The sequence below is a fragment of the Crinia signifera genome, chromosome 8 (assembly GCF_055691185.1).
Source record: "Crinia signifera chromosome 8, ASM5569118v1, whole genome shotgun sequence".
Classification (NCBI taxonomy): domain Eukaryota; kingdom Metazoa; phylum Chordata; class Amphibia; order Anura; family Myobatrachidae; genus Crinia; species Crinia signifera.
In genome coordinates, this window is record NC_139224.1 from 80,172,144 (window position 1) to 80,198,045 (window position 25,902).

General features: G+C 41.7%; 1 protein-coding gene across 3 annotated transcripts in view; it reads left to right on the plus strand.

Annotated features, from left to right (window-relative positions):
* LRRC52 (leucine rich repeat containing 52) overlaps window positions 1-15,450 on the plus strand; it is a 139,449-nt gene extending 123,999 nt beyond the window's left edge. Inside the window, exons 2-3 of one of the 3 annotated variants that reach the window (XM_083156707.1) lie at window positions 3,305-3,454; window positions 12,491-15,450. In XM_083156707.1, coding sequence (XP_083012833.1) covers window positions 3,305-3,454; window positions 12,491-12,780 — 440 coding nt within the window. In that variant the 3' untranslated portion in view covers window positions 12,781-15,450. Of the gene's footprint in view, window positions 1-3,304; window positions 3,464-12,490 lie in introns of all 3 variants that reach the window. The other 2 variants (XM_083156709.1, XM_083156708.1) reach the window with 2 other exon arrangements.
* Window positions 15,451-25,902: the final 10,452 nt, after the last annotated feature.

Sequence of the window (25,902 nt, forward strand, 5' to 3'; positions counted from 1 at the left end):
TCTGCGTCCCCGTGTCGTCTTTTTGCCAGCGACCTTTGAGACTTCTTCTGACCCGTCTGTTTTTGCGCCGTATTTCACCCGGGTCCTGACCCCTAAAGGGGGCTTATTTCTTGAGGAGGGTCCTTGTTGTGTATCACTCGTATCCTCTCCAGATGTTGTCTGGGCATCACTTGAATATCTGTTGTTTCTATTCTTATAACGGCCTCTGTTCCATCTAGGCTTCTCTGTATTTCCTGAAAGCCATCGGTAAACATTATGGCTCTCGTAGTCCTTGTTTACTGTTTCAAATTTTTGTTTTTTGAAATTGACAAGTTCATTCTTATAGCTTTGAACTTGAGCTTAAAGTTTTTCCATCCATTTGGGTGGCATCACCTGGGCCATTTGGTTGGCATTAGTTTTCTCAAAATCTGCTCTCTTTTCTTGGAGTTTCTTTAATTCTTTTGCAGATTCCTCTACCACAAGTGTCATCATGTCCAAGGAACACTTGTTGAGAATAGCAATCCATCTCCTAACAAAATCTTTATCATATCTTCCTATTGTTGGGGTACTTTTCACCCTAAAACCTCTGGGGATTTTTCTCTCCCTCAGGTATTCCGATAAGGTGACCCCATGTAGCAGGAAATCTATTTCTTTTTTTCTGAGCCGGAGAATGGTATTGTGAATCTCCTCCTCAGTGATGGCTCTCGTAGTTTCTCGCAGTCTCTCTTTGAAGAGGGCAGCTTCCATTTCATTTTCAGAGAAGCTGAAAATTTCTCCAGGACGTATGTCCGTCCATGTGAACCCGCTTGCTTGGTCCATGTCGACAGTTATGGATGTTATATATTGTCCTCCACACCACACAACAAGTGGGAAGGTGATCTAATATTGTAGATCACGCTGGCGGCAGTTCTCAGCTTGGACGCACTTGCCTGTTTGATTGGCAAGCAGTCGTCCCCAATCCTCTGTGTGATTTGTAATAGCCTCCAAGGTAAAACAATCTTGGCTCAGTGGTGCCTCCGCCATCAGGTTATCTATCCAGGTTACCCCAGAACAAACCCATATGCAGCAAACTAGGTGGCGTGCACACACTTTCTTATTCATTCGCCGGGGTGCCCGCTCCAGTATAAAGGTATGCAGTCACGAAAAAAGCTGCACACACCGGACTTGTCACAATGAAATAACTTCAGCCAACCCTATAGGTTATCAGCAACGTTTCGGGATTTTATTTACCGTCCTCAGGCTTATACAAGTGAACAACAATATACAAATACAGTTTACCTTAAATACCTTCACGGTATCTGCTCGGCCGGCGTGTCCCTCCCCCGTCCTGCTTCATAGGTATTTCCTGTCTGTGTACCGCAAAACTCTCCCCCCAGCTATTGGTGACGTAGGAGAGGTCCGCTGCCGTGCAGATGACCATGTTACAAATACACCACACTGAAACAAAACAAAAGTGAACAATGAGTACATACAATGTTACAAACAATTAATTACATATATAGAGCATTTCTGCTTATCCTTAAAAACATGTGCGTATTGGTGCTGGATCTGCCTGACATATTGCAAAATAATATTAAATTCCTATTTTAATTCATCATAATATAGCAATATTTGTTAATTGGATACCACAGAATTGTTGATTTTGTTGGAGGGACTTGGTGATGTTCCTGCAAACACCTGGATGGTGACGCTGGACATCACCAGCCTCTACACTAATATACCACATACAGAGGGGCTGGCAGCCATCCGTAGATTGATTAAAGATAATCCATTATATGTGGGGCCCGATGTGGATTTTTTCATGTTGTTATTGGAGTTTATCTTGAAAATAATTTTTTTCATCTTTAACGGTAAATACTACCTGCAGAAGACAGGGGTATCAATGGGGTCACATGTCTCGCCGACATATGCTAATGGTTTCATGGCGCAAATTGACGTATTATTTTTTCTTAACAGAGATGTACGCGATAAGATATTTTTTTACCGTCGATACATCGATGACGTGATACTGTTCTGGCGTGGGAGCTTTGATGAGTTTGGCACATTGATGCAGGGGGTTAATGAAGCCGACTGTCCCATCAAATATACTTATAATATGAGTTTGGAAGAGATAGCATACCTAGATGTCAGTATCAAACTACAGGATGGGAAGATCAGCACATATGTTTATACCAAACCCACAGATAAGAACACTATCTTAAGAGCATATAGTTTTCACCCCATCTCAACAACACAGAGCCTTCCATTTTCCCAATTCCTGCGGGCTAAACGTATCACTAGTGACCCTGAAGCTCTTAATACTACTTTGGACTCTATGTCCTCCAAGTTTAGAGAGCGAGGATATAATTCTACAACTCTTAAAGCAGCTAGAGATAAGGTGGATTTAATACCCCGCAGCAAAACCCTGGAACCTAATAATAAAAAAAGTGAGAACATACAAACTCCAGTATTGAACTGGGTTCAAAAATATAATGTGGAGTCAGGGACTGCGAAAATGGTAGTGAGTGAGAATTGGCCAGCTGTACAAAATGAATTTAGGAGTCTAAAACAAACCAGGGTGAGACATTGTTATCGCAGGGGCAAAAACATAAGAGATTGGGTGGTACACACCGATATCGCTAAACAACTTCAGAGTTTGAAGAGACCCAATAAAAGGTTACTCGGGTGCCACAAATGTACAGGATGTACCACATGTAGTCATATGATAACAGGAAAATTCTTTTATCATCCACACAATGGACAGAAATTTAACATCAATTATAACTTAACCTGTTCTACATCTCATGTAGTGTATCTTATAAAATGTCCATGCGGATTAGCCTATGTTGGCAAAACTATTAGAGCATTCAAGGAGAGGATGGCCATGCATAGGTCGGTAATAAGGGCCGCATTAAATGGAAAACCAGTAGACCAACCCATCCCTAGACACTTCATGGAGGCAAAACACAATATGGCCAACTTTAGACACATGATCATAGATCATGTCCCAGATGATGGGAGGGGAGGGGATAGAAACAGAAGGTTACTTCAGTGTGAAACTAAATGGATCCACCTTTTGGGGACCATGAAACCACGGGGTCTCAATGACCACCTGAATTTTAATATCTTCCTCTAAAATAACACCAACACAAGTGGGATTGCCAATTAACAAATATTGCTATATTATGATGAATTAAAATAGGAATTTAATATTATTTTGCAATATGTCAGGCAGATCCAGCACCAATACGCACATGTTTTTAAGGATAAGCAGAAATGCTCTATATATGTAATTAATTGTTTGTAACATTGTATGTACTCATTGTTCACTTTTGTTTTGTTTCAGTGTGGTATATTTGTAACATGGTCATCTGCACGGCAGCGGACCTCTCCTACGTCACCAATAGCTGGGGGGAGAGTTTTGCGGTACACAGACAGGAAATACCTATGAAGCAGGACGGGGGAGGGACACGCCGGCCGAGCAGATACCATGAAGGTATTTAAGGTAAACTGTATTTGTATATTGTTGTTCACTTGTATAAGCCTGAGGACGGGAAATAAAATCCCGAAACGTTGCTGATAACCTATAGGATTGGCTGAAGTTATTTCATTGTGACAAGTCCGGTGTTTGCAGCTTTTTTCGTGACTGCATACCTTTATACTGGAGCGGGCACCCCGGCAAATGAATAAGAAAGTGTGTGCACGCCAGCTCGTTTGCTATATATATAAGTCCAAGAACTGCCGGCACTCTGGTATAACATACACCTTGCCCCCGGTGCCACAAATGCGATGCACACTGATCCAAGTCCAAAAAATCTAAAAAATGAGCTGTGGTAGCACTCCACAGTGCTGTGTATTTAATTGAGGGATCACCTGCATTAATATCAAGCAATAGCTCTGCTAGTAGATCCTCACCACCCGTCCATAAGACGAAAATGTTGTCTATGTAATGGGTGAATAGACGTAAGTGACGCCTGATTTCAGGCCTATCAAAAAAAGTGGTTTGTTCTTGACAAAACATAAAAATATTGGCAAAAGAAGGGGCCACAGCGGACCCCATGGCACAACCCCTAAGTTGTAGATAGTATGCCCCATCAAATAAAAAATAATTGCGGTTAAGAGTAAGTACAATTAACTCCATGAACAAGTCATGGTCCAGCAAAGATGGATCTAGATGTTCAGAAATAAAAGCCCTCACAGCCTCGATACCCCCATCATGAGGGATGGTACCGGAGGTCTGTGAGTATAAAAGTTTTTTCTGTGTATGTATTCTGTGCTGTAGGAGTGGGCTGAAGAAGGGGCTCATACCCCGAATTGTCCCCATTTCAATACACTTTTATTTGCATAAAAAATAACGTCTCCTGAGTGCCTGTTTGTCCTTTTGGACTTGGATCAGTATATATATATATATATATATATATATATATATATATATATATATATATATATATATGAAGCCAGAAAGAACATCACTCTGGGACTTTGTAGGTGAAAAAAAACGGTACTTATGTATTATCTGGGCTCCCATGTTAAATGCACCCCATTTTTTCATACCCCTACTATCCAACTATGCATGGAGTTGATTTTATATAGTGTGGCGAGAGCAGCGAGCCACCGTGCCCGAAGCGTGGCGAGGGGACGCGGTCTCATAAGAAAAATGGGAGCCCAGATATTACATAAGTACCAAAAAAACTTTTTACTGTTTTATGGCTACGGCATTTCGAGCCGAGGCCCATCTTCAGGTTCATGTCCGTAGGCATAAAACAGTAAAAAGTTTTTCTTCACCTACAAAGTCACAGAGTGATGTTCTTTCTGGCTTCATTTATACAACAGAGGATTCCCTCTGTGTGGACGGGCACCCGGGCAGGCTATTTAATATACTTGAACTAATAGCTCCCAGGTAGCACAGGATTCTTGCTATATATATATATATATATATATATATATATATATATATATATATAAATATATATATATACACACACACACACACACAAGTATTGTCAGTGCCAGAATAGGTCTGGCACTGACAATACTTGGTCCAAATGTTCCAGTGCACTCCTTCCTTATCGAGGAAATAATATACCTAGTAATAGGAGGCACTCTGCAGATAACTATTATTACGGCAACAGAATAAATGAAACCTCAAATGTAGGGTGCAGTGGTTGACGTTTATCAAGACAAGCCATTTATCAAGACATAAATGTAACAAAAAACATACTCACATAAACAAGGTTTCATAGTTGAAAAACACCCTATGCAGCCATCAATCTCCGGAAAAAAACAGACAAGTGGTGGAGCGCTAACACAAAATTATAATTGACCAATTGGGTATCACAAATATTTTATTTACTAAAAAAGAATATAATAAAATGGTATATAAGCCTAATCTGGAACATATAGTATATGCAAGTATACCGTTGGGGGTATCTCACTTGTTCCTAGATACGCTTTCCTGGAATAGAGTGTAGCAATCTCCCACAATCAATGAAAACTGGGATGGCGGGTGTCCATAAACCTGCTGGAGTTTTCTTGGGACCTGATCCAGATTTTGTTGGATCCTGGGGTTAAGTCCTTGGTGTAGTGACTCCAGATGTAGTGGCAGGTGGTGGTTTCCCTTAAAATGTCCAGTGAGTGTCCAAACAGTGGGAAAGGTAGGGAAATGGAGAGCTGGTCCAAGTGAGAGTTCTTGTAATCCCAAATCTGTAGGCTCTCACACAGTTAGTACTGTGTCCTGGTGGGATCTGAGGCAGTGCACTGCTTTTTGCAGCTGGCAAGGCCCATTATATCGGCCATGGACTCATTGTATTACACTGTTGCACAGAGTTTTGACATGTTCCTCCAGCCAATTGTCCAGAAACAATCAATGTATTTTAAGAACACCAACACCTTTCTATTGGAGCTTCAAAAAAAGTCTCCATTAACTGAGAGATGCCTTCTCTGTACAGTGGATGTGGTGTTTTATACATCAGCATCCCACATCCGAGAGGCATACAAGGTGTCAAACGGGTGGTTTTAGACAGTGCATTCTATCACGGTCCCGATGCATTTTTTTCATTCATATTTTAGATCTGTCTCTCTCTTAACTATTTCCTTTTTGATAACTGTTTTGCATTCAGTGCTTGTGGGGTAGCGATGGATTCCTGCTTCGCACTGAGCCTAGTGATATTTTTATGCATGATGTCAGTCGGTTATAAAAATGCTGATTCGGTTAGTCATAAAAATGCATGACATTTATATGACCAACCCAGCTGTATCAGGTGCCATGGGTATGTATGGGTCAATCGCACAAAACCACAATTGTCTATAGATTTCACAATAAAGAAAGGCCCCTATTTACCTCGTTTTATTATTTACACTTTAGTTTTTTAGGGGGTGTGCCACCACGGACAAAATTTAATTGGGCAAAAACATAATGAGAGAGAAGGATTGGTCTATGTGTGGTGCACCAGGGAGAGAAAATAACCTTTAATAAGTTTTATTAAAACTGCAAAATATTAAAACATAACAATAAGACAGACAAAGTGAATTGGTGCATGTTAAAACAGAATGTACGTCGTATCCATGTGTACCATATATTCCTTTAATATTTGAGTTCAGCGTCTTTGAATGGTATTGCCTGTGTAATATTGGCCCTTATTCTAGTTCACTCTTTCTGACAAAATCCTTCTTGGATGGACAAAACCATGTGCACTGCAGGTGAGGCTGGTGTTACTTGTGCAGAGATAATTAGATTTGGGTGGGGTTTTACTTCAAAGTGAGATCTATATTGCAGTGTAAAAATAAAGCAGCCAGTATTTACCCTGCACAGAAACAAAATGACTCACCCAAATCTAATTCTCTCTGCACATTTTAAATCTGCACCCCTGCAGTGCACATGGTTTTGTCCATCTAAGAAGGATTTTGTCAGAGTGAACTAGAATAAGGCCCATTGTGCTAATGCCACTATTGGTATGGTTATTAAGTAATGTCAGGGGAAAAAAATAAATCTATGGGCCTACATATAAAGGGTTATCTGTTATTAAAATATGCACCACATTCAAGCCTGTATTGTGCAGGATGCCTAGTTTGCCGAAGCCTAGGGCCGGCTCTGCCAGTGTACACATTGATTTTCACTAATAAGCACCATTTCCATTCAATTTGGTGACAATAAGCTCAGTGAGAGAACTGTGAACTTAATCATCCATGTGGTATTCTTGTTCAGTATCAAAGGAAAAACGTACAGTGGGCAAATTAAACCAAAAGAAAAGCAATAGTTTCAAAAATTGGGTTATTCCTAGATGTGAGAAAGAAAAAGGTAACACCTAGTAGCATGGGAATTGCGGTAAATTCACACACTTCTACTACCGTCTTTCCCCGATAATTAGACCTACCCCGATAATAAGCCCTACCCCAGATTTTGGACGCTGGTCCAAAATAAGCCCTCCCCCGAAATTAAGCCCTACCATTTTTCCCATGTAATTGTATGTACACCATATGTGTACGGTGTACCCTCCGCTCTGCCCCCGCTGACTCCCGCTGACCCCCGCTGACCCCCGCTGCCCTCCGCTCACTCACCAGCAGCACCGCAGCTCCCGTTCCCAGGGATGCATTGCGGTAGGCGCGGCGTGACGTCACGCCGCGCACATCGCGCCGCGCACATCACGCGGCTGACTGGCTGGCTGCTGCTCACCACACAGCGCCATCAACGAATATCCATTTAAACTACAAACAAACAGGTGGGGACATGGAAAATGTAAAATACCGGCACATTAAATTGTGGGGCATTTCATAAAGGCGCAGTTGAATGTTTTAAAGGCGCAGTGGGGAATTTCTTAAAGGCGCAGGGGGGCTATTTTTTCAAAAGGTCTATTAAAATAAGCCCTCCCCCGAAAATAAGACCTATGGTCTTTTTTGAGCGAAAAAAATAAATAAGACAGTCTCTTATTATCGGGGAAACACGGTATGTGGGATTTTTGGAAAACATGCTACTTTGGACATTATAACCGAAAAATCAGACATTTCATAAACTCGCACCTAATTACATTAGGCCCATAATTTTTTTTAAAACAAGCAATAGGAAATAAAAATATGCTTTATTTTACTATTTTATTTCCCTTTGGTATCCTTGTAAACACAATAAAGCTAACAACTGGCATCCTTACTTATTAAAATAATATGACATATTGCTTTAAATGTAAAAGGGTCCGAGTTGTGGATGTATGGGTTCTAGATTTGAGTGGGGTTTGTACTTCAATCTGATATCTATATTGCAGTGTAAATATAAAGCAGCCAGTATTTCCCCTGCACAGAAACAATATAATACCTATCTCTCTCTGCACATGTTACACCAGCCCAACCTGCAGTGCACATGGTTTTGTCCATTACAGAGTGAATTTGCCTTTGCAAGTGAACCAGAATAACCTCCAATATCATTACCACCCCCTTCCCCACCAGCATGAATGCCATTTAGCTAAAACTTGAAAAGAAAACATGTAAAAATAGAATAAATAAATTTAAAAAAAACGGCATAGGGTCCGAGCTTAAAGAGCCGGTCCTGGTTGTAGAAATTCACAGGTCCTGGTTCCCAAATTACGGGGGAAGTGAGAACCTGCACCGAACCTAGAGTCTGGTGCTGGTTTTAGAAATTCCAGGGATCCCCTATTCAGTTTGACCCATACATTTCTACAAATGGGACCGGCTCTTTGGGCCAAAGGCTGGTTATGACCATGTGGGGGTGGAGGGGGCGGGGACCACACGCCGTTTTTAATTATTATTTATTTAATCTATTTTTTACACACGGCAGCCTGCACGCATCTCACTGATCCATGCAGGCTGCCGATTAGTATTTGTATTTACTGGCTGTTTATACGGCTGTAAAATACAAATTTAAAAAAATACGTCCGCCTACACCACCGGGAAATACGAATCCCGTAAATAAGGCAGATCAGTGAATCTGCCCTACTTCCGAATAGTATTTGTAGTATTCAATCGTAACCGGCATCAGCGATATTTCAAGATCTCTACTCCTAATTTCAATTCAGGTTTATAAGCTGCTGATTGCAAAGTTGATGTTTTTTCTTTTTTTTTCTTTTTCATATATTACCGGGTTTGTCTTGCTACCCTCACCCTCCTCACCTGGGCTACACTCCTACTCCCCCCCTCCAGCACACCTTTTGTATCAATGGGGCAGATGTATTAAGCTTTAACAAGAGATAAATGCAACAGTGATAAGGAGAGATAAAAGCCCTGCTAATCACCTGCTAACTGCCATGTTACAGGCTGTGTTTGAAAAAAGTCAGTAAGGAGCTGATTGGCTGGACGTTTATCTCTCCTTATCACACTTGCATTTATCTTTTGTTAAGGCTTAATACATCTGCTTCAATGTCTCCTGTTTACCATGACTGGTTTTAACAAAAGCCGCTGAAGTGCTGAAATAATGTGTAACCACATAGAATATGACTGGTCTGTCAGCTGGCACTCTGTAAATGAAAAAAAGCTTGCCATTCACATGAGATGTAAGCTTCAAAAGTGATAAAATGGAGAGTGATAAATAGCCAGACAATCAGCTCCTGTCTGACATTTTTCAAACACAGTCTGTGACATGGCAGGTAGGAGCTGATTGGCTGGCTGTTTATCACTCTCCACTTTATCACTTATGAAGCTTAGAGAATCTAGCCCGTAATCTTGGTCCAATAAAATTGTGTGTTTTCAGCAACATTTCAGAATATCTCTTTTCACAAAAAATGTGAGGTCATATTAGATTACTGGTGGTTACAAGTTAAAGTATCAATGTTATTTTAATAATTACAGAGGTATTGGACCTAGCACAGGATCAAGTAATCAGAGCTCTCAAAATATATTGGATTACACAACTACACAACTGAATTCAGATCAAGTGGTGTTAATAAATAAATACTTCACAGTGCCTTACACATTTGATCTAACTATCTATAAATAAATGTATGATGAGAACAAATGTACAGTATGGTTGTACAGATGTATACAACAGTCTAATAACTTGTACCTTTTAATATGCTTATTTTCCTTTTTTGGTATTGAATAACAAGGGAAGTACTGTATACACTATAAAATTTGGTTTGAAATAACTGTTAGCAGCGGCCAAATGTAATAGCCTCTGAGTTTGGTGGCCGTACGGGATGCCAGCACATCATATGCTGTTTTTTTTTATAGGGGAAATCATGTACAAAGCAAAACCATACTTTGTACAGTAAGAAAAAAAGAAATTGCTTTGTAAAATATCTAGTCGGCATACATTATAATAAATTAACTGTAAATATTTAAATGTTTGTTTAGTGCGAATAAAGCAACTTATTTTCATGTCTGGTATTGATAAAGCCAAATTAAATTATCGGTACTATGATATAAAATCATCCCATTTATACTGTGCACCAAGCCGCTGACTGGGCATTTTAGAGTTAATAACCAGCACCATACTATACATAACATTTGGCATCCCCCATTATAATAATAATAATATATAATGAGTGTATAAATAAAACACCCTTAATATATGTGTTAATATATTTAAATAAACTCTCTAAAACTCATGTTTTATCAGATAACATAAAATAAAAATATGCCATTATATTCAAAGGCGGAAATTTACTAAAAACAAATGGTACGAATGCACCCATTCATACCCATTCGATCTTAATCATGGCCAGCACCCATAGGTCGGCTAATTTACAAACAGACAAATTCCACTGATTTCAGTGTTTATGAATGGCGAGTTCAGCTGTATGAAAGAACAGACCATCAATAGAACTCGCTGCAAATGACCATAGAGTCCTATCAGATCTTCTAATTTACTATGGCTGAATGGAATCGGTACATCTATCAGAATGAACTTAGGTCTATAGTCATTAGGTCGACCCCACTAGGTCAACTGGCAGGTCGACCTGATTTAAGGTAGACATGGGCCAAGGTCGACATGACTTAAGGTCGAATTTGCATAAAGGTCGACTTGAGGAAGGTCGACTGGTCATAAGGTCGACATGGGTTTGTCTCTGTTTTTTGATCCGAATGTCGACACAGTGGACATGGACACAGTTGGCAATGAGAATTGGACGCTCGCAATGCTTCGCTCGCAATGCTTCGGGCACGGTGGCTCGCTTCGCTCGCCACAGCTTTAATAACCTCCTCCACGCCCTAGTGGATGGTAGGGCATGAAATACCGCCTGCCGGCACATGTCCGCTCAAAAAGCAGTGAAAAACCCCATGTCGACCTTATGACCAGTCGACCTTCCTCATGTCGACCTTTATGCAAATTCGACCTTAAGTCGTGTCGACCTTGGCCCATGTCGACCTTAAGTCAGGTCGACCTTCCTGCCAGTCGACCTAGTGGGGTCGACCTAATGACTGTAGACCTAAGTTCATTCTAATAGATGACCGCTTCCGGCTGAATTTGGCTGTGAATTTAGCTCAAAATACAAATGGAAAACAGGCCATCTTTTCCATTGTATATTGCTGATGCATGCATGGATTAACGAGATCCGTGCATGCTTCTATGTGTAAAGTAATAATAAAAAAATGGCATGGGGTTTCTCTTCAGGGGTCAAAGGGCGGGATGTATTAATATACATTGCCGCCCTTCGCCTAACAGCCGCCGCGATGCTGCAGCATACAGTATGTACTAACATATGTAACTAGCATCGGGTTGCGGTGACTGAGACCCCCACGATACCTGTGATGTGGTCTGCGGGGGTCCCCGTCACCTCCCGGCAGCTAACAGCATCCCCCTGCATCTCCTCCTCCCCCCTGAAGCCGGATGTCCTCCCGGCTGTGACACCTGGGGGAGGAGACAACGGAGGACGGGAGGGGGGGGGGGGGCGCGCGGATGGCGGACGGCGAAAGAAGCCCATAGGCTTCTATAGGGTATCGCCACCCAGAGGGTGGCGATACCCTACAATGCGTTAACAGGGCGGCAGGGTTTTAATACATAGGGAAATGCGGTAAAAGGGTGTTTTACCACATTTTCCCGTTAGTACATTCCGCCCAAAATAACTGGGGTCCCCCTGTATCTTAGAAACCAGCACCTTGGATTTGTCCTATAAAAATACGGGGGACAAAAAGTCTAGGCATCCCCCATATTTTTAAAACCATCACCAGCTAGAGGTGTAATGCCACAGCCGGGGGAGACTTTTTACATAAGCACAGAGGACTTCCCTGTCTAAATAGGCATGGAAATTTTGTAGTGTCCTAAACCACAAAGGTTAATTACTGTAGGTCAAGTGTGTGGAATTAACCTTTTTGGTTTAGGAAACCACAATGTTCCCACGCCTTTTCAGACAGGGGAATGAGTCCCAATTCTAACTATGCAATGAGCTCCGCTAGACTGACAGGTCAGCGGAGCTCTGCCAATCAGGTGAGCGCCGCTGACATAAATTTACATAAAATACATTTTAGAGATTGGAGGCAAATGTGTGCTTTTTGTATAGGTTACATGTTTTCATATATATGCTCTATTTTGTTCAGTATGTTAATACACTATATATTTGACTCCGTGCTGTTTTCTATCTGTAATTTGCAGATGAAGAAAATATGACATGCACAACCCCCCTGCAGATCCACGGGGAGCTGCTGAAAGATACAGAGAAACATATCAATCTAATGTGTTTTACCAACCTATATCAGAAAGACTACATATTCCTCATGCTGGTGGGGTTTGTCATCTTTGGTTCCGGTACAGTGGTAGCTTGGCTAACTGGTGTCTGTATTGTGATCTATGACCGATTGTGTGGTAGCACTGAGGATGATGAGGACGATGAAGATGATGAACCGCCACCACCCCCAAAACCCAAGAAAAAAGAAGAGGTTTAAAAGAAGACGCTGATACATAGATACAAATATGAAATCTGGTAAAATGTGGCTTTAAATGAAAAATACAAATTAAAATTACTTTCAGTTGTCATCTCTAACTTTAGAACAAATTGGAATGTGAAAATAATACCCCCCTGTTTGATTGATTAGCATAATAATATATGTACTAACTATTTACAAAGCCTGGAATCACACATAGTTTATTAATGTCCACACATTTATACTGCAATGTGTCTGAAGCGGAAGCCATGAAGAAGATGAGTCACCATTTATCCTCTAAAACTGCTGTTTATGTGGAAAATCTAAAGACATTCTTTAGCAAGGAACATTTTTTAAGGTTGAAAATTAGGCAAGATTTCACATTTTATAATATATTTTCTTGCACTACAAACATTTTGTTACCATTTCATTAATCATAATAACAATACCAAGCAAATGGAAGGGCAAAGAGCTCTTTCTATAGATTGTGTTTAACAACAGTATTATACAAATGTCGAAATTACATCTGCAGTCTAATGACAGCTGTATCTCCTGCTGTTGTCACTAATTGCAGACAGGACTGCTGATAGAAATTGTGAAGCCCGGGGGGTAGCTGCGGATAATGTGGATTAATATACAGTGGGGGTGGGGCCAGTGGCGAAACTTGTGGGTGATGTTCCCAGGTGCAAAAATATAACTTGGGCCATCCTTCTCCACCCCAACGTAAATTCACAATATGCAACACAACAGTGGGTGACAGGGAGAGGCCAGGGGAAGCAGAACCAAGTGTAGTTCTCATACAGATTCTTCGTGCAACCCTCTCTAGAGAGAAAAATCCAACGTAGCGGACCTCACATTGGGGATAAAACAAAAATAAACCAATGTCTAGTACCTCTCAACAGGCAGCAGTATAACAAGGTTTAACAGGGGTAACAGAATGCACCAGATGCATACCTTTAAGCCGTGTACACACAGTGAGATTTTGTGTTCGATTTTGAATAGTTAAATAGTTTTGATAGTCAAAATCAAAATTGAATGGACATCGAACGATTTTTAGCCTCATTCGATGCTGATTTGATCCTGATGCATGTTCCCGTTTAGTGTAAATCGAACAGTCAAATAGACTGTGCAGGCAAGAATAAATATATATAGCTTCCCGTTCAATTTGATCATGAACTGATCCCAATTGAAACTGGATCATATCGCAAGCAAAATCACACCGTGTGTACACAGCATTACTGACACTTTACATGGTAACACCTCAAGTGATGGACTTTCAGACCCTAAAGACCTGTGTTTGTATATAATTTGTACCGTACCTACACAGCCACTAGTATAAAGGTTTCTTAAGATCATGTTTTTCAAATACACTTCTCCATTTGCTCTCCTCCGTTTGGAGTAGTCACCATACACAAAGAAGAGATAGCTCTATTAATTCAAACATAAAAACTTTAATGGGGTTGGTACACGAACATTGGATCTGGAAGTTGCAAAAAGTTCAACTGACAGAGCGGAACATGGCCATTATCTACACTCCTGGTGAATACACTGGAAGTCACAGATCACAACACTCAGAGTACAGCCCCTCTCCACTGACGCGTTTCCATAGCAAGTGCTAACTTTTTTAAGGCTCATTACTAATAATTCCCCCCTTTAGGCTTCAAATAAAAATATTTCAAAGATGTATTACTGGAGATGTACTCCTTTTTGGCTGCATTATTGATAGACAAATGTCCTAGCAGCTATCAATTTCTAATGAGTTAACCATTATCAATTGAGAAGAGGTAAATATCTATGTGTACATTCACTGTAAAGGTGCCCATACACTGCCTGAAATGTCTCGCAGCAGTGTACGGACACTCGACAGCCTGCGAGCCGCTGGGACCTTCCCGGCGGCAGGGACGCATGCGATCCGTTGTGATGGATCGCATGTGTCCCTGCTTCCCGCCCGCCCCAGAACGGGTGGTCGGACGGCCAGGAGGTCCGACCACCTAGTAGGGTCCGATGTGCACGGGACCGCACATCGGACCCTACTGCATGTCAGGGAGAGGCGATTTGGTCCGATTTAACGGGCCGATTGGTCGCAATTGGCCGAAATTGGACCAAATCGCCTCGGTGTATGGGGGCCTTAAGATGAGTACTTAATGTAAACAAAAAAAGATGTCTAATAGTTATTAACACCTCCTGTTTTAATGAAAACATTAAGGGCCTCTGGTACCAGGTCCCAATGACCCAGAACTGGTGAATTACATTTGGCAAGATAACATATCTTATGCAATTACTTGAAAAACCTCAGTAATGTAGATAAAAAAAGGTGCCAACATTTATGTTTGGTCAAGTAATGTCCCTAATTCTGTGTCTAGGAATAGGCTTAAAGGTATTTTACAATTGAAAAACTTATAGGGTGAAATTTAATAGGATGAGAGATTCAGAAAGTGAGAGATTTGGTAAGAAAGCTCCAGGGTTTTGCAGTGTAAATGATTGCCACTTAAAAAAACTGGAGATTTCTTTCAAAATCTCTCACTTTCTGAATCTCTCCTCCTATTAAATTTCCCCCAACATGTGCAAATAGTATCTCCTATGTATTTATATATAGCATGTCTTCCAACAGAAAGCTCTCAGGATGCTGCAGAAAACAAAACTATGTATTCTATTTTATGTTATTTAGTAAAAATTGATGACACCTTTTAATTAGCATAATAAAGTAACATCATCAAAGTAAAATAATGTCTTACTATTATTTTCTGCATTTATGTAGATTGCTATTTTACAGTACTGCATTCATTTTCTGGAAAATTCACACCATGGTATTTAGGAGCCAAACCATAGAGTATAATATCATACCACCCATCCGTCAAAGGAAACTGCAGCAATGAACTTTCAGATGTCAATCTTAATAACTGGTGGTTCCCAAAGTTAAATAATGCAAAATTTACTGTTCAAAGTCAGATATTCAGTACCCAGATGATCAAACAGAAATAAAAAGCAAATGGGCAAATTGAGGCTGTTTCAGAGTTAGCAGTAAAGCCTTAAACATAAGTAATAACAAACAAAAGAGGCCCACAGTTTCACCTTGGCAAAACCATGTTGCACTAGCAGTGGGTGGATTTTAAATATGCAGAGAGATTTATAGTTGGGGGGGGGGGGGGGGGCTGAATTATTATTTACAGTGTAAAAAATGAAGCTAATTAAGAGAAAGCAATTGTTGTCATCTTGATTCTGCTCTGACTTTGCTCTTATCTTGCTCCTTATCCTAGGATTGGAGGATCCCTTCCCTAGCAGGAGCTGCCCTCTGCATAGTTCGCTGGCATTAATGTTAATGCAACATACCAGGAACTTGACACTGTACTTTACTGCTTGTTGGGGGTAAATTACTTTTTTGGGGCGACAAAGATAATTTGTCGGTTTTGTTTTACTGCTCTCTTACAAATAACCCCAATGTTGTACCTATTATATTTATATGTGGGAGGTCCATGAACTCGTGCAATATGTACATTTTGTACATTGCATTACTAATTTTTTAATGCAATATAAAATAGTGGTACTGTATTGTCTGTATTCATTTTATAAACATATATTTAATGATTCCTGGTACATAAAAACATTTATATAAAAGTGACAACCACAGTTTGTAATCCATAATCTGTATCCTAGTATCCAGAGATTCTTGGGACATCTCTCCAGCAGTCAGGGGTAGATTTAAGTGTCTGTCCGCCCCTAGGCACCACTATTTTTCGCCCCTCCCCCCAACCAGAGGGGGGGGGGAGAAGCTGCCACAGTCGCCAGCATTACTGCCAAGGGTGTAACTACCATAGGTGCAGGGTGTGGAGCTGCTATGGGGCCCGGAGCTGAGAGGGTCCCACTTTGCACGTCAAAGTATCATGTGCTATATACATTTTTCAGCATTAGGTGATGAATAGGGGCCCTTACAAACTTTTGCTACGGGGCACACATGTATCTAGTTATGCCACTGATTACTGCCGGTCATTTCCCGCCGTGAGTCACCCTCCCCCTGTACAATGTGGACAGGAATCTGTGCACTCGGCTGTCCTGTGCATCAGCGTGACTGGGGAGTACCTGCCAGTGTTCCACCTGCTTCTGGCAGGTCACTGCGCCATGAGCCGCCAGCGCTGCTGAGCAGTGGATGAGAAGGCTGAGTGAGCACCAGCAGGGGGAGCTAGGCCCTGCCCTCCCCTCTGTGATTTGCGACCCCCTTCCGGAAATCTCCACCAGATGCTTTGCCACCCCACCAGCAGGTGCCACCCATACGCAATAACAACAGGAGCCATTCTATTGACGAGCCTACATTACTTTCATTTGTACTAAAAATCCAAGTGTTTAATAGTTTTAGACATAATAACCTCTGTATTTACATTGCAAGCTGTGAATTTTTCATGAATGGTTTTATGTACTATGAATCATTTATTAAATATATGTTTATAAAATTAATACAGGCAATCCCACTATCTTATAATCATTGGTAAAATATTTTAGCGCTGCTTCCATTTGCGCCAGTTGTATAGTGATACTCCATATTATAAGAAACAGTCTTGCACATCAGAGTGCACTAACTAAAATTAACAACTGTTGTGGAAAGGGCCCTCTCTAGAAGAATTGGGGAAGTGGCCAATTTAAAATGTGGCCCACAAAAGTCTCTGTGCCCGTGCCTTAGAAAGTCATAAAGTACCAGCCATGTTACTGTGTGTGTGTAAAAACTGACAAGAACTCATTGGCAGGTACTTTGTCTCATTCTAAGGCTTATGTACTACTGCCCCTTTGTTAAGTACAGTATGGTCCAGTTATGCAATAGGCAGAAATGAGCAGTAGTGAGTCAGGCCACAATAGTAGGAGGTTTGGCATAGGGAAATGAAGTGTGAAGGGTGGGGTATGTGGAGAGGGCAGGATCTGTCTCCTGGAAAGATGAACACTTTAGACCAAACTGTGGGTCCTGACCTTCTCATCATTGGGTCACGACTTCATGTTGCTGACCATCAGGCTGATGACTTTTCTAATCTCAGGGAGTATATTCAAGGAGTCTAAAATAACAGAGAATTTTTCACACTCCTCACATCATTTTGTGCTGCCATGCTGACTACACATGTGATGACCTTCTGCAGTAACTTGCTAGGGTCCTGTTATTATTTTTTTGACAGATCCTAGAGCAAAATAGTTTGTGGACCCCTGCTATTCCCCTCAATAGACCTACATTTAAATCAGTAGCAACCAGCCCTGTCATTAGTTATCAACTACTCAATACATTGATATTCACACTATATAACCTTAATAGCACTCATGATGGGGCCCAATTAATATGTATTGGGTTCTAGACCTCAAATATAGAAATTTTTATTGTTGCCATTCACGGTAATAAAACATTCTTTACCGCCCAAGTGTAAAACAATTCATATGTAGGGGCAGTGACTCCGATAGGAGCCCACCCTGCCATATATGAAGTAGTCACTGTACTTTATGCTGCAGTACCTCGGGAAGCCTACTATGAATACATGGTCATAATTATTTATTTCATCCATAGGCTATAAAGGATAATTTTATCTTAATTTATCTTAAGATGGTGTTTATCTTAAGATGGCAGGGACAATCTTTAGAATGTGAAGCATCCTTCATTCTGCATGATGGAAATTGGAAACATTTTCAAGCTTGAATAAAATCATAGCACAGCAAAATAACTGCACACAATGCAATTAGCATGAAGTCATTATAGTTCCCTGATGGATAAACTCTGAACTTAATAGTTTCTACTGACTTCAGTTATAACACACAAATAGGAGTTTGAACACTTATCCAGCGCTCTGTTGTAGCTTTCTGCTGAAACTTTTTTAAGTCAGCCAATACTCCACATATAGGGAATATAAAGAAAATATCATGGAGTAGTACAGCATGAAAATTTAATTGACATCACATATAAAAAACAATCCACATAAATCTGTTCCATCAGGTTTTCAGCATAAGAAGTGGGTAATTACCAAATAGTGGGAGAACTGCGGACATACAGTTCAACAAGCATTTGTTATATGTACGAGGTCAGGATACCGGTTCCTCCTGTCTCCTCTCGTATGCCACTGGTCTCTCACATGCCTGAGTTCCTCTCTCCGTGTAGCTGAAGAATGAGTCTGGATGCGGGCTTCACCGACGCATTTCTTCCCCGTCCGGGGACTTTATCAAGGTGTGCCTACCGCCCGCTGGTTACGGCTCTTATACCTCGTTTGTCCAATCAAAACCTATCCGGCGGCACGGATGGATCTCCAGACAGGTTATGCCTACAAGTCCCACAATCCTTTCCATCACCGCCATCTTCCTGACGCTGGAATCAGAGCGTGCGTCCAGAGTTCAGGGTTACCATGACAATTGGACGCCAGAGCGCAATCATAGCGTTCCATGTCTCATCGATCTGTCCTTTATTTTCCATCCGTTTTCTGTCTGTGATTTATTCTTTGTAGGAAAAGAGAGGCATACATCAATATCTTCACTAATAGATTACAATAGTTTTTTTTTCCAAAATATTTTTATTGAATCTCATAAAATAGAACAATGATGCAGCACATCCAAGCTCGGATGATGATATTACAATAACATCAATGAGAATCCAAAACATTTTCTAACATTTTCTATAACGGTTCACTATATAGGTAGGACGAGGAGTATTTTCCAGAGTCATTCAGAAAGTCGTCAAGCAGTGTTGTTAATAATTCTCAACAGGTAATATTTAGCATAGACTCCCCATTTATCAACCCGGCCATATCATTAAATTGACATAGTGATCAAAATATCTGAAATCATAAATAAGGTAAACAAAAAAAAAAAAAAAAGAGCTATGAATAGTAGCAAGTAAAACATTCAAACAAGCTTTCTGGTCCTACCCTAACATGGCAGGCAACCAAAAAATTTGAACCAAAGTACCTGCCCAGCAGCCGTCCAGGACCGCCGACCCATCCACGAGAGATCCAATCGGTGTACAAATTATGAGGAGAAGGAGAATCAAGAATTTGGAATAGAAGAGAGGGTGGAAGAGTGAAAAGGGAGGGAGGGAGTGTATGTCTAGGTTAGTGTAAGGGAGTTCGATCAACGATCGATGATAATGGGTGGAGCGTTCTGCAATTGTTGAAGGGAATACCAGGATGTGTTTTGGAAACAACCCTGGATGGCCTGTTTAGTACGGGAGGGGAAGGTGTGAATGAATTTGTTCCAACAGGTAAATAATTTAGGGGTGAGGAGTTCCTTATGAAGCGAGGTCTCCAGGAAGTCCATTGTGAACAGGAAGAGAAGGCGTGAAGTTGCCATTTCCACCGACGGGACCGAGGTTTGTATCCACTGCTGCAAAATCGCCTTTTTACCTACCGCTGAGAGGAGTACAAGTAGTTTTTTGTCATTCTTAGGTATGTTAGGTTGATCGGCAATGTGACCAAAAAGAGCCCAGGAATCAGTGCAGCTAAATGATAGTTTAAGTGTGGTCGTAGCATAATTATGTAACGTGTGCCAGAAAGTCTGTATTTGGGGGCATTGCCAAAGACAATGATGAATATCTGCTTCCGGGGCATGGCATTTGGAGCAATCTGACCTTTCAGTTGTGCTCATCAGGTAGCAACGTTTGGGTGAGAGATAGGATCTATGGACGATTTTATATAGCATTTCCTGGTATGAGCTGGCCGTGACAAGTTTAAGATTAATGAGGAAAGTGTCTAGTATGGCCTCCGAATCTAAAGAGGAAGACTGGGAGGCCCACTTCGTGAGTGCCGGCAAATCTGTATCGGGGTTTAGCTCCGGGCGTATACGTCCATATATATTGGAAACAGAGTGTGTTTGGGTGCGGATCACCGAATCTAATGGATTCGTGATATCCTGGGGTTGAAGTTTATCTAGGACAGATCTGAGGTAGTGAGTGGCTTGAATGTATGAAAAGGCATGGCTAGGCAAAAGTTTTTATCGTTGTGTCGCTTCCTCGAATGTGAGTGGGGTATTAGAAGTGTTAAGTAGATGTCTTAGACATGAAATGCCATTTGATCGCCAGGCCACAAAAGGTGATCTAGCGTCTCCCCTCTGGAACTCCAAATTACCAACCAATGGGAGGGATAGAGAGTAGAAGTGTTTTAAGCCTAGGGACTTTCTCGCACATCTCCAGGCATAAATAGTGGAAGCCAATAGAGGGTTATCGAATTGAGGGGCATTTAACTGCGATGGGCGTGCATGTAGAAGAAAGCTAAGCGAGAGAGGGGCACTTAGCTGTGAGTCCAGGGCCGCATCGGTGTAGATGGCAGGGTCATTGATCCAGTCCACTGCAAAGCGGAGGATGCATGCCAGATTATAATACTTTATGTTAGGCAGATTAAGGCCTCCCCTCTGAGTTGTCTGCATCAACTTATAGAGGCTGACTCGAGGTCTTTTAGAATTCCAAATAAATTTGGTGAGCATAGAGGGGAGTGAGGATGTGTCCGATTTAGAAATCAGAACTGGTGTCATCTGCATCACATAAAGTAATTTTGGAAAGCTGGCCATTTTGAATAGGTTGCATCCACCTAATAAGTTTAGTGGCAGGTTTTGCCACAGGTTAAATTCTGTTTGAATTTTGTGAATAACCAGGGTGATATTATACATATATAATTTATGGGGATGAGGAGGCAGAGCTATGCCTAAATATGTGATGTATGTTGTGGCCCATTTGAAGGGAAAGGGGGTGGTCCAATCAGCTCTAACTTGGCCCAAAATGGCCAGTGCTTATGATTTGGCAAATTTTATGGAGAAGCCGGCAAATGAAGAGAAGCATGTTATGACGTCTATAAGATAAGGGACAGAGTGTTTTGGGTTAGATAGAAAAAGAAGGACGTCATCCGCAAATGAGACAACCTTGAATTCTCTGTTGCCAATTGTTATTCCTGCAAGGTAGGGGAGGAAATGATATGTCTTATAAGTGGTTCAAGTGCTAGATTAAAAAGTAGGGGCGAGAGGGGGCAACCCTGTCTTGTACCCCGTTCAAGACAGAAGGGCGGGGATGCTATGCCATTTACCATCACCTGGGCTGTTGGGAAAGTGGACATCACCTGAATCAGCCCCCTGAAGGGTCTCCCAAAGAGTTGCTTGGATAGTATGTTGTGTAGATGTGCCCATGAAATCTTATCGAAAGCCTTCTCGGCGTCTAAATTGATAAGTATATTGGTTTGGAGGTTGTGAAGTCGGGTGTGCGTTATTGCTGCTATGGCCGCACGAATGCCCATTACCGATTGTCTGCCCTTCACAAATCCCAACTGGGTTGGCGAGATCAGGCGAGGTAGACATTTTTGTAGGCGGTTAGCCATCAATTTGGTTAAGATTTTAAAGTCCTGATTTAAAATAGAGATTGGGCGATATGAGCTCATTAAAGTGGGATCTTTACCTGGTTTTAATAAGACTATTATTCTAGCTTCGTTGAATCTGAGTGGCATTTCTCCAGTTGTAATTAGGTGGTTATACAGCAGTGTAAGGGTTGGTGTTATGTCTCCCTTTAATAGTTTATAAAATTCCGCCCCGTATCCATCCGGGCCAGGGCTTTTGCCATTGGGTAGAGCTTTAATGGTATCCATCACCTCCTCCTCTGTGACTGGACAATCTAGAAGATCTCTTTCCTTTTGGGTCAATGTGGGCAGTTCGGTTCCTGCCAGAAACGCCTCACTAGCTTGGTGTCAGATGGTTCTTGAGAATATAGGGATTCATAGAATTTAGAGAATTCACTGCTTATTTGGTTAGGATCAGTGACAAGGATACCGGAGTTGTTAATATTCTTGACCCAAGTACGGGATTGGGGGCCCTTCATCAGGTTGGCTAATAGTTTCCCGGATTTGTTACCAAATCTATGTAATTTATTACGATAGTAATTATGTGAGGATTGGGCTTGTTCAGTAAGGATAGTATTGTATATTTGTTTTGCGGCCAGATATTCCTCCCTATGAGTCGGGGTGTCCTGTCTCTTATATGTGTTATGCCAAGGTCAGTGCAGTACTGAGGGTGTGTAGTTGGGTTGTGAATTTTTTTCGTTTGGAGTGAACATATGACATAATATGTCCCCTAAGCACCGTTTTCGATACGGTCCAGTAGACATGGTGATTATCTGCCTGAGCTGAGTTGTCAGTGACAAAGTTGGACCAAGCATGTTTAAGATGTAGAGAACAAGAAAAATATGGTCTTTGGCGCTAGGGACCAGGTGCTGTATCTTGCTCCCCTGCAGCCACCGCAAAAGAGGATTGCCACCCTCTAAAAAACAAGAAATACAAAAAAGATTGCAGGGCGCTCAAGGGTGAACAAGAAATGGACAATTTATTAAAAGAAAAAAAAAACACAATATTAAAATAACAACAAAACAACCATACAATGCATTTAAAATCACACAAATGGTGCACCATTAAATCTAACTCTGGGGATTAATCGTAACCCGAGGTTGGGGATTAGTTCCTCAAAATTGAGGTGTTTGAGTCCCAGTGTAATTACTGAATGTGATATATCCTGGTTGAGAAAGCCGCCCTGTGTGCGGAGAAACGCGTTCCTTAAAGGACATCAAGGAAATACACCCCTGCTGCCGACTCACGTCTTTCTGCAGAGCCGACCTTTCCAAATCTATCAGCCGCAGACATACATTGCCCGCACGGACGCATTGACAGAGCGCCGTGGAAGGTATTCAGCCTGACGTCTGCAAACGAAAGGAAGCAGCTGCTGTCGGGGCATTCCCCTAACATTGTCCGTGTGAATCCAGCGGAGACAGCCGAGCGGCATTAGAGGAGTGAGCTAGCGCTGTGGCGCACAAACTTCCAACATTGACTGTACCCATTGTATTGTGCCGTGCAACCAGCATCTAGTGGAGGCAGGACGGACACTGTCACCGAGCCATCCGACAGAAGTCCTTACCCTCCACATGCACGGGCACCAACAGAACAGCGCTTTTTGACACAGGTCTTTTATTTACCCTACAGTTCTGATTTGAGAACTTTAAAACAAATCTGGACACCTGCTACCACATTCAGTAATTACACTGGGACTCAAACACCTCAATTTTGAGGAACTAATCCCCAACCTCGGGTTACGATTAATCCCCAGAGTTAGATTTAATGGTGCACCATTTGTGTGATTTTAAATGCATTGTATGGTTGTTTTGTTGTTATTTTAATATTGTGGTTTTTTTTTTCTTTTAATAAATTGTCCATTTCTTGTTCACCCTTGAGCGCCCTGCAATCTTTTTTGTATTTATGTTTAAGATGTAGAAGAAAGTCTTCTGAGTGGAATAGGTGTTTAGGGAACCTCCAGCATTTAGTGAAGGTTTGGGGTCTATTCAATTGTATGGTCAGTAATATAGGTGCATGATCGGATATTATTATATCATGTATAGCCTTGTGTGTCACCTTGGAGAGGAGATGATCAGAGAGAAAGAGATAATCTATTCTGGAGTGTGTTGAGTGTGGATGTGAGTAGAATGTGAAGTCATGTTGTAGGGGGTGAAATATGCGCCATGGATCACTGATGCCTAGTTGAGAGCATAAAGGAGAGAGAAAGGTTAAAAGAGGTTTGAGACCTGACAGTACTCACCCCGGATCTGTCCATGGATGGGTCCACGACCGTGTTGAGGTCCCCACCTAAAATAAGGTTGGTATAACCCTAGGACAGCAATTTCTGTAATAAGATAGTGAAAAATTATGCATCAGGGTTAGTTGGAGCATAGACATTTAGCATTGTGTATTGAGTGTCATCTAAAAGTACATCCAAAAGAATAAATCGGCCCTCTGGGTCTATAAATCGTCTAGTTATGGAGTATCGAAGGCCCTTGTTGAACAGAATAGCTACTCCCCTGGTCTTGTTGTGAAGGATGCCAAAATGCATTCTCCCAGCCACGGGGCCTTGAGAGAGGGATGGGAGCCTTCCACCCAATGGGTTTCTTGCAAAAAAACGATGTGGGGTTTTATACGGGTAAGATGGGATATAACCTTTTTACGTTTGATGGGGTGGTTAAGGCCCTCGACATTCCAAGAGACTTTATTAAAGGTAAGAAGTGTGAAATCTTCTCCTGTTGTATTTAAAGAGGGTAATTGACTGGTCATATCAGCCAATTCCCGCTGGGTGGATCATAGTGAAATTGAATATTATCAAAAAGAGGGGCCCCTCTCTGTCCCAGCGAGCAGAGGGGGGTAAGCCCATAGTGGGACGGGGTCTGTTAAAAGGAGGGGCAGGCACCATAACATAACATCAAAACATGTAGTAAAAGTTGAAAAGTCATAAATCTAAGCCTATCAGATGTTCAGCGGCTAAATCAATATATCTTCTCAGTGGAGAAAAAGTAAGAGCACATACTACAACATGTGTTTGCAATGAAAAAATAGAAAGGCACACGTCAGCGGGCCCTCAAGCGTCCGGGGACGCCAGACCTCCCAGTCAAGTCTCGGGGATTGAAAAATGAGCCCTGGCTTTTGCAGGGTCATCAAAAAAAAAAGAGTCTGGCCATCCCCGAACACACGAAGGCGAGCTGGATGCAGTAGTGAAAATTTAATCTTAGAATCAATGAGATATTTGCATATAGGCGCGAAGTCCCTGAGTTTAGAGGCCACCAGGTTAGAGAAGTCCTGGAAAATGAGGAGACGGTCGCCCTTGTATGTGATGCTTTCCGTTTTGCGGTAGTGATCCAGGACTTTGACTTTATCGGCATAATTAAGGATACGCATGATGACCGGCCTTGGTCTGCCATTGGGTTAGGCCTGTCTGGACCGATTCTGTGTGCCCTCTCAATTGCCAAAGGCGACCCTTTGAGGTCTAGTGCTAATTGCTCTGGGATCCAAGAGGCAAGGAGGTCCATAAGTTCATGACCCTTAACCTACTCTGGTATGCCCACCACCCTCAGGTTATTACGACGATTTTGGTTCTCCAAATCATCTAATTTTTCAGACAAGGTAAGTATTTCCTTGGAATGTGTGGCCATTGTGATTTGTGCGGCCTGGAGATCATCTTCAAGAGAGGAAATTCTTTGTTCAGCAGTGTCTAGGCGTTGGGCGTGTTGAGTGAGTTGAGCCAAGGTGGAGTCAATAGAGGTCTTGAGCCCCGCCAACTTCTCATGTAGCATTGGGCCTATAACGGCCGCAATATCTGCTGGTTTCATTTTAGAAGATCTGGGTGTATTTG